Source organism: Phaseolus vulgaris, chromosome 7, assembly GCF_000499845.2.
Source record: "Phaseolus vulgaris cultivar G19833 chromosome 7, P. vulgaris v2.0, whole genome shotgun sequence".
Lineage (NCBI taxonomy): Eukaryota > Viridiplantae > Streptophyta > Magnoliopsida > Fabales > Fabaceae > Phaseolus > Phaseolus vulgaris.
Genome location: NC_023753.2, coordinates 27,726,817 through 27,743,624, shown reverse-complemented (window position 1 = coordinate 27,743,624; position 16,808 = coordinate 27,726,817). Strand labels below are relative to the sequence as shown.

Below are 16,808 nucleotides of genomic sequence, written 5' to 3'. Positions count from 1 at the left end.
TTTATTTTTTAAGTAATTTACATAAAATACCAAAAATACTTCATTGTACTAATAAAATAAGATAATTAAATAAAATAGAAAGAAAATAAATTTATGTAAAAAAAAAACGATTATAATAAAAAATCCCAATAGATATAAATATTATATCATCAAAGAAATTCTCCATAAATATTTTGTAATTTGTAATGAAAAATTTGTAATATTTTGTTGGTTATTTTAAGAACTCCGTGCCACACTACTATACTAGAAGTTTATTTTAAAACCTTCTATAGATCTAAACCTTTTACTTTGTCACTAGTGAGTTTGCAAAAACCCTTCACTCACAAAACGCACCAAGCATACTGGCTAAGCTTCTCTGCAATGGCCGATTCAGGCGTCACTTCTAACAGGAGGGATCCTATTAAGTCCTCAGGTGCGTTTCTATTCATCCCTAGGTTTTCATTTCTCACCAATTCAAAATTGAAAAAAAAAATCAGGGACAAATTCTAAGGTTTGTAAATCTCCATTTTTTTTTAATTCTGACAGAAAGGGGATTCAATCGTGTGTTTGTTTGTTTCAGTTGGGAATGCCGCGGCTAGTAGGAGACGACAGCATGCAGTTGCAGTTGGAAAAGAAAGAAGGGAATCGCTGATGCGAGCGAAAAGACTCTGCAGGGTGGGCATTGGTGGTGGCGATGACGAAGTTTCCATTGACAGCGACATGTTAATTGATGAAGAGCAATCTCTTTTGGAGTCTCAGACTTCTGTGGCCGTGGAAAATTTGAAATCTGCTCTTGCTTCTCAGTAAGCTCTTCCGAACTTGTTGGGCCTTCAATGTTTGTCTTGCTGGTAGTGTTGGTTGTTTTGAAATTCGGCTTTGTTTGGACTTTGGAGAAAACTTCTCCATGAGCTTTTAGAGAAGAAAAGATGAAATAAATTTCTCTTGTAAGCTAATTATGTTTAGCTTATGTATGAGCAATTTCTGCGGAAGTTGTTTTTAGCTTAGCTTATGCATAATAGCTTGTGGTTCAACTTTATTTCATTTTTTTTTCTTCTTATTTTCTTCTTTTACAGTTTGTGTGAAGTTAATCCAAACAGAGTAAAGTTAGGTAGATATAGAATAGGTGGTTGTAGGAAGACCATGAAATAGGTTTAGTAGATTATTTGTAGTTTATGATGAACTCAGAGGACTATTGTGAGAAAATGAGGGCAAAGTACTTGCAATTTTGTGAAAATTGTTTTAATTGAAATTATGTTGTTGAAACACATAATTAGCCAATAGTTTTGTTGGTCTGAGGATGTAAAACCCACCAAATGTTACTAGTCTTCTGATTGAGGTGGGAGGATCTTCGAATGAAGAAAGCTTATACACCACAAGATTGGTGTTTTGTTGTTTTATTTCTTCATCATTTTAGTCCTATATTGGTCTTTTATTAAATCTTTGGTATCGTCTTGGCTCTATTTTAAAATAAACTGAGAAAGGCTTCAACTGTGTCAATTTAGTTCTTATATTCATTAACTTTGGCTTAAGCATTGCCCTATACTTGTTCAATCGACAGGGGAAAGGGTGCGGTGAAGAAAAGAGTTGGGGCCCTTCAAGAATTAAGGCGTTTGCTGTCGAGATCTGAATTTCCTCCTGTTGAGTCTGCTCTTAAAGCTGGAGCTGTACCAATGCTTGTACAGTGTCTTTGTTTTGGTTCTCCAGATGAACAGGTCTGTAGTTTCGTCTTCCTTTAAATCGTGTTCAATGACTTGTATGAATATTTGTACTCACAAAAGGCTTACATATGAATGCTATGCATATTGTATGGGATCAGTAGCGGGAAGAATTTTTCTTAGAGCTTAAATTTTGGGGTTAATGCCTTCTGCAGTTGCTTGAGGCAGCTTGGTGTCTCACAAATATTGCTGCAGGGAATCCAGAAGAAACAAAAGCATTGTTGCCTGCATTGCCCTTACTTATTGCTCATCTTGGGGGTGAGTGATCACTTTGAGATTCCTTTTGCATATTAAGAAATGAATTTATTTTTATTTATATTTGTATTTGATAAAGATTAATAGGAATTCTTATAGCTTGAATTCTCAAAGAATTGTAAGATATTTTTTTTTATATAAAAGAAGAAATGGGATGGAGACATAATTATTTTTCATAAATGTCCGGTTTTCTAATCTATTCAGTATTATTATAACAAAGTTTTTCCTGAAAGTTGAGACTGTTTTAATAGTTTTAGTATTTACAGTTACCTTTTAAATTCACGAATGATCTTGCTCTGCAGAAAAGAGTTACCCACCTGTTGCTGAACAGTGTGCTTGGGCTCTAGGAAATGTGGCTGGTGAAGGTGAAGAGTTGAGGAATGTTCTGCTAGTTCAAGGGGCTTTACTACCTCTTGCAAGAATGATGCTACCAGATAGAGGTTCAACTGTTAGAACAGCTGCATGGGCTTTGTCTAACCTAATAAAGGTTTCAGATACATCAATTGAATAAGTTGCTTATCGCATATTGTTTGTTTCAGTGATTGGCCTTTTTGTTACTGTTTAACACTTGCTGTACATCTGTCTAACCTTATTCATGGTCCATTTGCTTGTATGGGGTCATTTTTTCTGAGATGTGTTATGTTGTGATTAAATTTCTGTTTGCTTTTGCATTATGATTTGTGTAAGATGAAACATTCCATATGCATTTTTTATCTGTGAACATGTTTGCCATGACATGATTTCCTTTCTGGAAACTTAACATGACTTTAGTGTGTGTGCATGTAGGGTCCAGATCCTAAAGCTGCTACAGAACTCGTTCATGTTGATGGAGTATTGGAGGCAATCATTCGACACTTGAGGAAAGCGTGAGTACTACTCTGGGACTACTTGTTGTGTTATCTTGGTCATTTCTTAGCCTGTACAAGTGCTAAATTTGGCCTGATTTCCGGCAGCAATATGAATTGAATCAATATCAGTAAAAACCTTCCCAAATATTATGCCATTTCTTTCCCCATTAAACTATTTCTTATTGATGTTAGCAAAATTATCTCTATAATTTTCAGTCTTGTTTGGATGAAGTCCTTGAAACTGAAAATTGTATGCCTATAACTTGTATGCGCATAAAGTTCACTTTCCTATAGGTTCATTATGAGCTTAAAAACAGAAGTGATGATAGTTGAAATCCTCCTTTTAGTATTATGACTTTGTGGAAAACTTATTTCCTTAAGTGTTGCAGAATAACAAGTTCTTCTACTCATTGAATTATACCCCTGAAAGGCTGTCCTGATTATTGTCTTATTAATAGTTTTTTCACCTCAGGGACGATGAATTAGCAACTGAAGTAGCATGGGTGGTTGTGTATCTGTCCGCCCTTTCAAATATAGCTACCAGCATGCTGGTGAAGAGTGATGTACTTGAATTACTTGTAAATAAATTATCAACATCAAACAGTTTGCAATTAATGATTCCGGTAATGATCTCTACCGTATTATGTTTTTTGGTTCAGTTGTTGCAAAAGTGTCTCTTGACATCTATAACTTTTTCTTGTGATTAGCATACATCAATACACACAAATCACAATGCTTATGTTATTCTAATTGATCTGTTGTTTCTAATAATAAAGGGAAATCCCTCTAGATTTTGCGCAGTTTAGGTAATCTCATTGCTGGCGATTCCCGTGCAATTAACGCAGTTCTCATTCCTGGACGTGAAATTGCAGGCTAGTAAAATTTTCCTTTTTTGGCTAAGATGAACTTATTCATTTTGATCAAATAGTATGGATCAAATTCTTATATCTGTATTTTAATGGAATTTTCAGGTAATGCCATAGATGTTCTTGTAAAATGTCTGAATTGTCAAAACAGGGTCTTAAAGAAGGTATAAAATTTAATTTTTGTTTTATGACTCTATCTTTGGATCAATTATGACAGGCTTTGTAATATGTGCAGGAAGCAGCCTGGGTGCTGTCTAATATAGCTGCTGGTTCTGTTGAGCACAAACAGTTGATATATTCTAGTGAAACAGTGCCTTTGCTATTACAACTTCTTTCTGCCGCTCCATTTGATATAAGAAAGGAAGTGGCTTATGTATTAGGCAACCTTTGTGTTGCCCCAACTAAAGGTGACGGCAATCCAAGTTTGATCGTGGAGCACATGGTTTCACTGGTTGAAAAAGGATGCTTGCCAGGTTTTATTGATTTGATTAGATCTGCTGATACTGAAGCTGCAAGGCTAGGACTTCAGTTCACAGAGCTGGTAAGAGATTTTAATGATTGTCTAAATGATTACTTTCTATATATTTTGACTAGAACGTGTCTATTCACATGGTTTGATCAGTAAATCAGTCCTATTAGTTTGTGTAATCTTGACAAAATTACACCTCACAACCAAGAGCGTACCAAGTTCTGAGATTTAAACCCCTTGTTGATTACGATCTCTTGTGTTGGTAGGTCCTGAGGGGGATGCCAAATGGCGAGGGCCCAAAGCTTGTAGAACAAGAAGATGGGATTGAAGCCATGGAAAGATTTCAGTTTCATGAAAATGAAGATCTGAGAACTATGGCAAATACTCTAGTTGACAAATATTTTGGAGAAGACTACGGGCTTGATGTCTAGTAGGGATCAGACTAGCTAGATTCAATGTCATTTCTACCCATACAATGCTTGCCTTGCCTCTGCCGCATGTCAAATATTGAACAATACAAAGTCCCTGTCATTGCTGGTCAACGATTCTGAAGGCCAATAGAATCTGTTTTGGTATTGTTGTGTTTGATAAAATTATACAGGGCTTGAGATTGTACACTTTCGATGGCCCTTGTATGAGAGTACATACAAGATAGACTGAAATGTAAATTTTTTGTTTTTAGTTCTGTTGCAGTTCTCTTTCGTTAGAATTTAGCACCTATATGCAAAAGATACCCGTTACCACTAAGTTCAGTATACTCCCAGAATTTGATTCCTGAATTTTTATATGGTGTAATTAAACCTTTCTTGCATTAAACTTGACTGCACAATGCAGTCTATATATTTGAGCGTGCACAATAATTGCACAGTGCAGACTAATTGAATACAAATTTTGCAAAAGCATACAATTCGTTTATTAAAAGAAAGCATACAATTCGTTTTATTAAAAGCATATAAAATTACATCTATATTTTAAAACACATTTAAATATAATGAGATCTTATTTCATTTTACCCCCTCAAACTCATAAATCTCATGTTCGGTCCTAAGAATATGTTTTATGATCTGGAAATTATTTCTGTGTACATGATGGTGCCATCATTCCGAAGATCATTGAAGTCTCAGTTCACAATTTTGTGGATTCTTATATCAAGAATATCCAGTTAACAGTGTTGGATTTTCAAAGGCGTGCATGGATTTACCAGGCATAAGACACAAAATTGGCTCACCTCTCTCTTCTAGCTGGATGCTGAAACTGCTGCAGGAATGGAATTCCTTACGTGCTTCATTGCAATGCTGTTGCTTTCACATTGAGCTTATGTACATGTTACTTGGTTTACCTGATAACTAGTGAAAACTGTGTTAAGTGAAAAGTGCGTGTAAATCCATCCATAATCTGAATTAAAGTGCTTTTTTAAGTTAATCTCTTTATTCCCATACTTTCACTTAACACATGAGAGAGTCCAAATCTCTCCTAATGTGGGGGCTATTGTTAATTTATCCAAAAGGTCCAAACCCAACCACTGTCATATCATAATCTGATGTCTTTTTCAGCACAATCGTAATTACTTGGCAAGATCCTCCTAGGTTCATTATTAAAGTATTTTTAAAAATATTAAATAATTCTCTAGGTGGACTAATGGTCAACCCCAAATAATAATTAGACTCTTATCTACAATCACTGATATTAGTTAAATGACAAAGAGCATATTGTTGACACATAGATGGGTGCCACGCTAACTACTATTTGGTGTAGATAGCAACTCTAGTAGTCATTGCAAGGCTATTTTTCTTTTTCTTTTTTTCCTTATATTTGAAGTGACATGCAAGTGAAGCAATACCTTACCAGTGAAATATCTACACAGATGATTTAGTTTGGCAGTACCAATCATAGCCTTTTACAGTTTAAACGTTTTACACAACAAATGTGTGGAGTCCTTAAAGTTTCAATTTTATATCCTGCTTCTATACATTAAATACTCCAATTCTGTGGCAGCTAATGATTTCATTCCATGTGCTTCAGGTGGTAAGTACTACTGGTGAGTTTTAGAAGGCTTGCAGAAGATGGTATCACTAGAAAGATCAAGAAAGAAAGTTATGCTACCAAAGAAATTCATGGTGCATTTTTCTCTGTGTTTTGTGATGGGGTTCTTCACAGGCTTTGCTCCTACAGGTAAGTCTATATTTCACAGTCATGTTGATTCTTCAAATAGGTCAGAATTTGCACCACAACCAATTGAAGTGTCACAGAAGACAACAGATTTCAATAGAAGTTGGAGAGCTCCGACACCAAGTTCTGTAGTCCACAAGCATGAAAAACCATGGCCCCAGTTGAAGCCTAGAACACTTATAATCATAGTAACTCCAACAAGCACTAAACTTCCCATCCAAGCAGTGATTTTTTTGACAAGGTTGGCAAACACTATAAAGCTGGTTCCTCAACCATTGCTGTGGATTGTTGTGGAAGGCCAAACAGAATCTTCAGAACTTTCAAAGACGCTTAGGAACACTGGAATCATGTATAGGCATTTGGTTTCCAAGGAAAACTTCACGGACTTGGAAGCTGAGCTGAATCACCAGAGAAATCTTGCACTCAAGCACATTGTGCATCACAGGCTAAGTGGGATAGTACACTTTGCTGAGCTTTCCAACGTTTATGATCTCGAATTTTTCCAACAACTAAGATATATTCAGTATGACTCTTTTCCTTCTACATTATGCACAAGTTCTAGTTCTCTTTAACTATCATTATAGTGATGAAGATCATGATTATTACAAACATTGATTAATTGGGATATTCTAAGAAGCATTTTAAGTAAAGGGAAAAATATTGGTAATGTAATGGGTGAAATGGGGAAGCTTAAAAAAGGCAGTGAGAAATGATAGGTGTCCTAACAAACATGCAGTGTATTTCAGTATTGCAATGTGATTTAATAGTGAGAACTAACATGAGAAACATGGCCCTTACTGATTTGGCAACTGAGCAGGGTATTTGGAACATGGGCAACGGCATTGTTAGCAGCAAACAGAAACAAAGTGATAATAGAAGGAGCAGTGTGTGATTCTTCACAAGTCATAGGGTGGCATTTAAGGAATATGAACAATGAATCAGACACAATTACTCCTCCAATTCATATTTCAAGTTTTGCATTCAATAGTTCCATCCTTTGGGACCCTGAAAGATGGGGTCGCACTTCCTCTCTTCAAGACACCTCTCAGGTAATACGTTTTTTGGTGTCGCAATTTTTAAAGCTCATCCTATATTACTATTTTTATTTATTTATTTTTGTTAACTTAGATATTTATATTACTATATTATTATTATAAAAGTTGTGAAATGATTATATAACTAATAAAAATGTAGGAGATCACATCATGTCTAAAAATAAATACATTTCATAATATATATGTGGATGCAAAAATCATCTTATAAAATGATTTCATAAGATTTAGTTAAGTTTCCATATTTTGATTTGGTACATAGTCATTTATAGTTTATTATATCAAGAGTTTGTTGGGCTTATCAGGTCACACATTATTAGTTTGTTATCGGATCATCCATTATAGATAAATTCTTCCTCCACCTCCATACTTTCCTCGCACCTTCATATTAATTGTGAAAAGTTGGTTTTAACCTTTTTAAATAATCCAAAAGGAAGCATAATCTCACATTTTTAAATAATCTCAATTGCACACTCACACCCCATCTCTTCATTCCAGTCGCATACCTCCCTTCCAGCCGTATACATCCATTCTAGCCACAACACTTCCATTATTCTCTAGCCACACCACAAAGTTTGAGAGAATACTTCTATTATTTGAGTGCGTGTGATGGTTGACGAAAATATACATTGTATTAGATATTCCCCATTTTTGCACCTCGCTGTTTTCTTTCTGGGTTTTGTGACTTTCGAATTGTAAAAAGTTCCATTTACCATCAACGTCCACCACTAGTCACCACAAATAACGACCACCATTACCATTGGAAAAATTGAAAAAGAAAACATCACACTCTCCATCATATTTAATAGGCTATGATTGAAATTAAAAAAAATAAAAATAATATATATATATATATATATATATATATATATAAAGTTAGAGTGAGAATGTATGAAGGTGTTAGGAGAATTTTTTTCTTTTTCTCATTATGTAGTCTCACAGAAGTTAACAACTGTATTATTAGGAGGTTGAGTCCACTTCTTAAAAAAAATTGTCAAAAATATCTTTTCATTTTGGATAATACAAAACATGTTGGGTGGTCCACTTCCTAAAACCTTGAGTCATTACTTAACATTTGGCCAACCCAGAACTACTTTAAAAGGTAGAATGAAAAGTGGAGAAAACAAAATAGTAACATATTAGGAAGTATAATAACATTTTGATTGAACATTTCAACTAATCACAATTATAATGATTCTAATAGCCGGCTTCTCTTACTTGCACACACGTGTAGGGATTCATTGTTTACACCGACACAAACATAAGTTCATAACATTCATTATTCTTGTCTTAGAATTCAATAAAATTCGTGAAGCAAGTTGTTGTAGAGGATGATGAACCCAACTTCAAGGGAATTCCCCCAGAGGACTGCTCCAGAATCTTGCTTTGGCGTTTCAATTTTCATGCTCTTACCACTTCAAATCACAAATCTCTCACTACTACTTCCAAAATAAATGGGAAAGAATGAAAATAACAAATACCAAAGAGAAAAAAAAAGAAACATTGATTCATTATTTGTTACTTCACTTTTACTTGTACAAATTTATCATGTATGTTTGTAATTAGTTATACTTCCTTGCTGTTTAGCCTCTTTTTATGGCTTCTATATGCTATTATGTATCATTTTTTTACTCCTGCTGTAACAAATATTTTAGGGGTGTTAATTTGTGCGCAATAACAAATAAATTGCTTATTTTAATCCCTTAACTTTAGTGCTATTATTTTTTATAATAAGTTATTGGTGTAAGTGGTATATTAGACAATGTCTTGTATTCGAGTTTTGAAGATGAAAAAGAAAACTTGATTAAGAGGAAGACTATTTTTTAATGAAAGCTTCTTCTAGTTTTTTTTTTTTATAAATTGGAAGTGAGTTTGAATATCAATATAAATAGAAAACAAGATCAGCGATTTAGACCATTTAAACTTCTTTAAGAAAAATTTCAATAAAATAATTACTAATTTTCATTTTAAACATGTCAAAACTAATTGATTTAAATGTTCAATTCAATCCACATATTTTTATTTGTAACCTATTATTATGAGTATATTGATATTATCTACATCTTTAAAAATCTTATATGGACTAAAAATTAAAATATTTTATAATATATAAATAAATACAAACTTTATTTTATAAATCAATTTTATAGGATTGAATTAAATTTAAATTACACTTTCAACCTCATATTTTATATACTTATTTTTTCACATTGTATACTTATTTGGGAACTACAGCCAAATATTATTTTTCTACACATTTAAATACTTAGTATTATCTAACACATAAATGGTGGATTCAATAGATGGTGCTATGCACATTTGACATAAATTAAAAAATAAAAATTATTTATTCTGTAAATATAAAATTAATTTAAATTTGTAATATTGCTTTAATTAAGACAAGAACTCATACTTATGGTCTCAGTTGAAAATTTTTGGATTTGATTAAGATATGGTCTTACTCATATTTATGTTTTTATTTGAGTAGTTTAAATATTATAATGGGTGCAATAGTCCTATTAATTAAGGACAAAATTCTAAATGTTATGGATATATATGGGCTTTTCCATATCTGTGAAAACTTCATAATTTCAATTGTTGACCAAACAGAAAGAAACAATTTTTTTTATCACCCATTTATCAAAAACTTAGGTTTTTGTTGGCTTGCTAAGAGCCAAGAATTGTCCTAAGTAAAGCCAACAAATAAAGTATGAAACCATATTTCCCTATCTTTGAATTTGTTTTTTTCCTCTTTCCAACACCTCTTCATGCTATATGACTTGTCTTTCTATTATTTAAATTGTCATATAATTATTCCTCTTTCTTTTCACATAATTCATATATGCTATTGTAGTTATTCTCTAATTAAAATTTACATTTCGTATTAATAATTATTGCTAATTTTAATTATAAAAAATCAACAGTAGTTATCATAATAAAATGTTTTCAATAAAATAATATCTTTTTTTATTAAATTTTGATAGTAAAAAAAGGTCATTTCAAATTTCAACTATAAATAAATAAATTTTTATGGAGTTATTTTTTATTTATACAAAAAATATGTACAAGTTCAATTTAAATGTATTAAAGCAATTTAAATATTAAAAACCAAATTTATAATATAATTAAACTTTGATAAAAATATTTTCATGAATACTTCATAGAACTTGCTTGATTTTTAAAATAAATATTAATGCAATACCCATATATTTTATTAATGGAAAATTATATGTATAACTTTAAATTTAAAAGGATTTTATTAAAAAAAATTAAGAAAATTTAGAATATATTTTATTTATATTTTAAATATATCGAATAAGAATCTAATATAAATGGGAGTGAATATTATTATCACTAACAAATTCATGCAAACAATTAGATCACATATTATTGGTGGAACAAATTTATTTTATAAAATTAAAAGATTAATTCTATAATAACTAAAATGACACATTTGTGAAACTAGAGTGGAAAAAGAACATATTATTAAATCTTATGACAAGTATGATGAGAATAATGTTGGATTGATAATGCTTTAAAAATACTCCGAAGATTTTCATAATTAATCATAAGATATTTTTTTCTACTTTTACATAGAATTTGGTAATTTGGCTTCATTGTGCTAACATCACCCAAAAAATAAACAATAGGAGAATATAATATTATGATCACTGACAAAATTGTTGAGTAATTTTTGTCTAACAAGTTGAACATCACCTAAATTATTTTCTTCCAAACAAGAAAACGATACATGAATACCATTATACTAATTCATTATTTAATTTGTTTGTGATATATTAAAGTGTTAACGTGTGAAAGGTGTAATTATTGGATTTCAAAATGTGTGACAAGGACGTGCTTAACTAATCGTTGGTCATATAATCTTAACAACTGGTTTATGAGTTACACGTTTTCATAATGGTGTGTTTTGTAACTTAATTACCATTAATGGGAACTTTTTATATATTGACATTGCTTATAAGCAAAATCAAAGTTCCTCAAAAATAATTTGTTACGTGAGCAAGAGAAAAGCATGAAAATGCAAAAGTATACTTCTTTGTATGAAATGATTTTTAAAGCATAAAAAAGGAAAGAAAGAAAGGAAGAAAAGAATCTAGCTTTTATTAGTACATAAGATATCATTTCCCAAAAAACAAAAAATAAATATCAAGGTAAAGTTCTAACTAGCTACATCACACTCAAGAGTGGCATATGACGATATTTGTTATTCACAAAATCTTATCTTTGTCTTCTACCATTAGTCTTTAAAAAAAATAATGAAAACTAATTTCTTTAAATTTACCTTTTTATCACATCCACTATAAGAAATTATAAAATAAAAACTAATTTTTAGAAAAAAAAAATATTAGTTACTATAGTGACTAAATTAGAGACTAAAAAAAATTTGGTTTCTATTATTGTTAAATGGTTTCTAAATTGATGTCTAATTAACAACAAAAATAATACATAATTTTCAATAATGTAACTGTTTACATTATTATTCCATTAAAAATCATTTTAAAAGTCATAATAAGATTATTGATCTTTTCAAAAATTATGTTCGAAAGAATATTTACTATGCATTTTATTTATTGGTTGATTATTATGTATTAATATACAGAAATTAATTTCTTTCTTATGTATAAATCACATGTATTTTTCACACAACAATTTTGTTTCAGGAGGGGAAATTACTTGTTGCAGTGATACTTTTTCCATAAACATTTAAAGTCAAATCAGGAGAAGATTTCTCATCAACACTTAAAAAAGATAAAATTTGTTAGACACAAAATAAATAAATAAAAGTAACTTTTCATATTAATTTATCTAAGCCTATAAATTCTTATGAAACCAAATATGAATACAATGGAAGTATTAATTGTATAAGAATAAAGTGATCCCAATTGAGGATTTGTTGGTATATTAATTGTTCATTATTGTATGAATAAGTTACACAGTGTGAGCTAATGAAAAATGTATGCATGCAATGCAACAGTTAAGAGAAGCAGTTAAAGGATAATTTATTGAAGAAGGTGTTGAAGACAAAAAAACAGCAAGGAGAGAGAGAGAGATGAAAATCTAAAACATGAATGGCAGTGCCAGTGGTAATAGGCAACCACTGCCATAAGGGGGACCAATATCAACATCCATGGAAAGGGTCATCATTCATCATGGGACACACGGTTAAGAAGGTAACTAAAACCAACAAAAACAACCACCTTGGACACACAAGGTTCTTCCTCAACCATGATAACTGAGTGGGTCCCACTCTCCCTAACACAAGTAGTGGGGTCACAGTATTTGCTGAACCAGCTGTTCTCTCTCTCTCTTTCTCTCTCTCATGTTCTCTTATCATTGAGACCCTTTGTCCCTTCCCAAGATCTGATTGTATTTCACTGCTTTACAGGGGAGGTAGTGGAAGCGTAATCTCCAAGTTCTTTCATCTTTTTGTTCCTTTTTGTTCAGAGACACATAGGCCCAGAAGAACTTGCAAGCTATTTCATTCAGATCTGTCTCTTTGCTTTCACTCCAGGTACCATCATTTTCCATCTAAATTTGGACCCCCTTTTTTCATTTATTTTTGAAATTGCTATTTTTGCCCTTTCCCATTTCCTGTAGATGTTGTTGGAGCGGTTTAATGTTTAAAGTTCTTCAATTTCTTTCCTTGTTTTGGTTTGGTGAAAATTCCGGTAGTTGCAGCACAAGGGTGCTGCAGAATTTGACTGGAAATGCTGATTTGATTAGATAAATCTGCATTTTATGTGTCAAAATTTGTTTTTTGCAGTTTAAATGCAAAAAGGAAGATAGTTCAGTTCTTCATACTGCTGGATTCAATATGATTCGGCGAATGAGGATTTCAAATTTTTCTTTGTATTTTCATATGCTATTTGATTTCCTTTAGGGATTAGGATTTTGAATTGCTCATTAGTTCAGTTCAGTTAACTTTTCCCATCCCTTGATGATAAATTTCTCTACCAGAAGCCAGAAGCCAGAAGCTGGTTCCTGGTTTCCGTTTCATGATTTTTTTTCTTGTTTTCAAGAGCTAAAAGGCTTTCATAGTTCATTTTTTCAGCATCAAATTTCATAGCTCTAGTAACATTTAATGATATAGGTTGGTGCTATTGGATTTCCTATTCAAAGCAAGCTGAATCCTTGAATTATTCATGAAATTTACATATTTCTTCTGTTAAGGGTCTAAGCGAGGAATGCAAAGAAAATGGGGAGGAAGGGAAGTTGGTTTTCTACTGTGAAGAAAGCTCTAAGCCCTGAATCAAAGGAGAGGAACGATCAGGTTCAGATGAAATTTATAGTTAACATTTCTCAGGTATTCAGCATGTTCCTTATAGTGTTAGCAACTGCTTTTGCAGAAAACAAATCGATCAAAGAAGAAATGGTTTGGAAAGCAAAAATTGCATTCAGCATCACAATCCGAAACTGATAAAGCACCTCCTCTTCCTCCACCTGAGGTTATTTTACCTCAGGCTGAGATTGAAACCAGTCATGATCGCATCAGAGTTGAAACTGCAGTGGTTGCTGAGGAACCAGTTCCTGCTGTTCAGACAGCACCTGCGGAGGTTCAAGCCACTACAATTGTTCAGTTACACAGTAAACCAACAGAAGAAGTGGCAGCAATAAGGATTCAGAAAGCTTTTCGGGGATACTTGGTATATTTTGCAATTTTTCATTTAAACCAATGTAACTTATTCCATTCAGCTTCTCTCTTTCCATTATCTGTTGAACATGTTTTTACTTTTTCTCTGCAACTACTAGTGAAAAACCCTCAGTTACAATAATGATATAACACTTTCTTAAGAGGCCATATATGTGAAGTAATCAATAATTGCTGCAAAAGAAAGCTTCTTGATTCATGATAATCTACCTGCAAGCTGAGATTTTTTTTTTCTAAAATCATTTAGGCAAGAAGGGCATTGCGTGCTTTAAGGGGACTGGTGAGGTTGAGATCCCTGATGGAAGGGCCAGTGGTGAAACGTCAAGCCATTAGTACCCTCCGTTCTATGCAGACTTTTGCACATTTGCAAACTCAGATTCGTTCTAGGAGGCTCAGGATGTTAGAGGAAAATCAAGCTCTACAGAAACAGCTCTTACAGAAACATGCAAAAGAGCTAGAGAGCACCAGGGTCTGTGTTTCATTTCCCTTCACTTATTTTCTGTTTTTGATCCTATTGACATGAACATAATATTTACTTGACTTTTAGATGGATTTTGAATGCTTTTAACTTATTTCAAATTCCTATAATAGCTTGGGGAGGATTGGGATGACAGCGTACAATCAAAAGAACAGGTTGAAGCCAAGCTACTCGGCAAGTATGAAGCTTCTATGAGAAGAGAAAGAGCAATGGCTTATTCATTCTCTCATCAGGTTTTCTGTTTCTCTTGTGAATTTACATTTGGTAGGATAGTGAAACAGAAATAAGAAAAGGATTTATGAAGCAAATTTTTTGGTGAATTGGAAGATCAGAAAACAATTGACTTTACTCTTGTTTGGATAAATTTTTCAATTAAGCTCATAAGAGAAGAAAATAAGGTAAAATGAATTAAATTTTTCCCTAAATTCAAAAATCAGCTTATGCATATCGAGAAATTTATGCAAACTATTTTGTTATATCACAATATAATACATGATATAAAGAAGTAAAATAAGCATATGGCTACTAGTGTGAATTCCTTGAGGTTTTGAATAAATTTAACTCCAGTGTTTGACCTTAAATAAACAAATGCTACTTTATTCTTTACAGCAAAACTGGAAGAATTCATCAAGATCCATAAACCCTATGTTCATGGATCCAACCAATCCGACCTGGGGTTGGAGTTGGTTGGAACGATGGACGGCAGCCCGGCCCTGGGAGAGCCATAATCTGATGGAGAAAGAGAAGAATGACAATAAATCTATTAGAAGTTCTGGCCGTGGCATTACCAGTGCTGAAATCAGCAAATCATTTGCTAAATTTCAGCTAAATTCTGAGAAACATTCTCCAACAGCCAGCCAAAATCCAGGCTCACCTAACTTTGAGTCACATTCCCAGCAGTCCCATTCAAATCCTCCCAAGTCAGCTTCTCCAGCAGTTGCCAAGAAGCTGAAGAAAGTGAGTCCAAAGGACATGTTGGCTATAGATGATGACACCAAAAGTCTGGTGAGTGTGCAGTCAGAGAGGCCAAGGAGGCACTCCATTGCTGGATCAACAGTGGAAGATAATGAAAGCCTTGCAAGCTCCCCAGCTATTCCAAGTTACATGGTGCCTACTAAATCTGCCAAAGCTAAGTCCAGAATGCAAAGTCCACTAGCTGCAGAAAATGTGACCCCAGATAAAGGGTCCTCTGCTGGGACTGCAAAGAAACGTCTTAGTTTCCCTGCTTCACCTGCTAGACCAAGAAGGCATTCAGGTCCACCAAAGGTAGAAAGCAGCTTCAATGCTGAAATCACTGTGGGAAATGGTGTGGTTGGTTGATTACATAGCCACAGGAAAAGGATGCAAAACCAAGCAGTTGAAATATCTTGGCAAGAATAAAGACAAAAGTTCATTTGAATTGTCCCTTTATTTATTTATTTATCATGTGTATCTTCATCTTATCATTTTTATTGGAGGCTATTGATTTGGGGGTGAAAACTGTTTTGCCTACTACATTTGTGTATTTGTATTCCATTCATGTATGTACTCACAATTTGTGCTGAGGAGATGATAGGTGGTTCATGAAAGTACTATGGACAAAACAACATTCAGCTGTCAGAATGACTTTCAGAGCCTCCCCAGTATCTTCTGTTACTATTGATTCTTATTTGTGATATAAAATGTATATTTAATTTCATTGTCCCATCATTTGAGTCATTTATCAGTACTGTTAAATGTTAGTATGTTCTGTAACCTGTGCTCAGTATCAGTACACCCCAAGAATAAATGTTTTGTAAACAGTTCTCATCCCGGTGATTGGTATGCTAATATTTGAGAAGATAAGTGATGGAAATACATTTCTAATATTTTCTCTTTTTGGTTTATATCAAATGAAAATAAAACACTTATTTTTCTTTTTCTATTAAAAATAACTTTAAAATTTAACTGAACCTTGTAAAATTGACTTATGAGGTAAAATTTGTATCATTTCTATATTATGAAATGTCTTAATCTCTAGTTGATGTGAAATCTTCAACATACATCCTCATACTGAGGCTGCCAACTCGTGAGATTATATATTATGAGTGGTCTGATAGTAGGTGGCTTGATAAGGCAACAAACTTTCGTTAGGGTCTAAGGTTTAAGAATTAGGGTTTAAGATTTAGGATTTAGACCTAACTCAACTTACTTATAAGATGAGTTTTGTACCATTTATATATTATAAAATATCATAATCTTTAATCGATGTGAAATCTCCAACATTTTTTATTTCATTCTTTTTCTTGATGAAGTCTAATATAATCTATTTATCTAACCGTGCCAACT

General features: G+C 32.8%; 3 protein-coding genes across 6 annotated transcripts; all 3 read left to right on the top strand.

The window, feature by feature from the left end:
- The first annotated feature begins 235 nt into the window (after positions 1-235).
- LOC137829600 (importin subunit alpha-9) lies at positions 236-4,813 on the top strand. Its single transcript, XM_068636445.1, has 11 exons — positions 236-412; positions 560-782; positions 1,538-1,691; positions 1,850-1,952; positions 2,252-2,436; positions 2,736-2,815; positions 3,270-3,420; positions 3,588-3,669; positions 3,769-3,827; positions 3,899-4,204; positions 4,399-4,813. Exons 1-11 carry the CDS (start codon positions 361-363, stop codon positions 4,561-4,563), a joined length of 1,560 nt encoding a protein of 519 aa, XP_068492546.1. The 5' UTR covers positions 236-360; the 3' UTR covers positions 4,564-4,813.
- Positions 4,814-6,056: 1,243 nt separating this feature from the next.
- LOC137829978 (beta-1,4-xylosyltransferase IRX9-like) lies at positions 6,057-9,050 on the top strand. Its single transcript, XM_068637034.1, has 3 exons — positions 6,057-6,824; positions 7,119-7,350; positions 8,648-9,050. Exons 1-3 carry the CDS (start codon positions 6,196-6,198, stop codon positions 8,819-8,821), a joined length of 1,035 nt encoding a protein of 344 aa, XP_068493135.1. The 5' UTR covers positions 6,057-6,195; the 3' UTR covers positions 8,822-9,050.
- Positions 9,051-12,305: 3,255 nt separating this feature from the next.
- On the top strand, positions 12,306-16,187 carry LOC137829598 (protein IQ-DOMAIN 2-like). Of its 4 annotated transcripts, none has more exons than XM_068636442.1 (7): positions 12,306-12,545; positions 12,761-12,886; positions 13,546-13,645; positions 13,722-14,018; positions 14,271-14,492; positions 14,615-14,734; positions 15,111-16,187. In XM_068636442.1, exons 3-7 carry the CDS (start codon positions 13,571-13,573, stop codon positions 15,819-15,821), a joined length of 1,425 nt encoding a protein of 474 aa, XP_068492543.1. In that variant the 5' UTR covers positions 12,306-12,545; positions 12,761-12,886; positions 13,546-13,570; the 3' UTR covers positions 15,822-16,187. The 4 variants fall into 4 exon arrangements, with proteins under 4 accessions (XP_068492543.1, XP_068492544.1, XP_068492542.1 ...); XM_068636443.1 differs by having other exon boundaries at positions 12,510-12,668; XM_068636441.1 differs by lacking the exon at positions 12,306-12,545 and having other exon boundaries at positions 12,689-12,886.
- Positions 16,188-16,808: the final 621 nt, after the last annotated feature.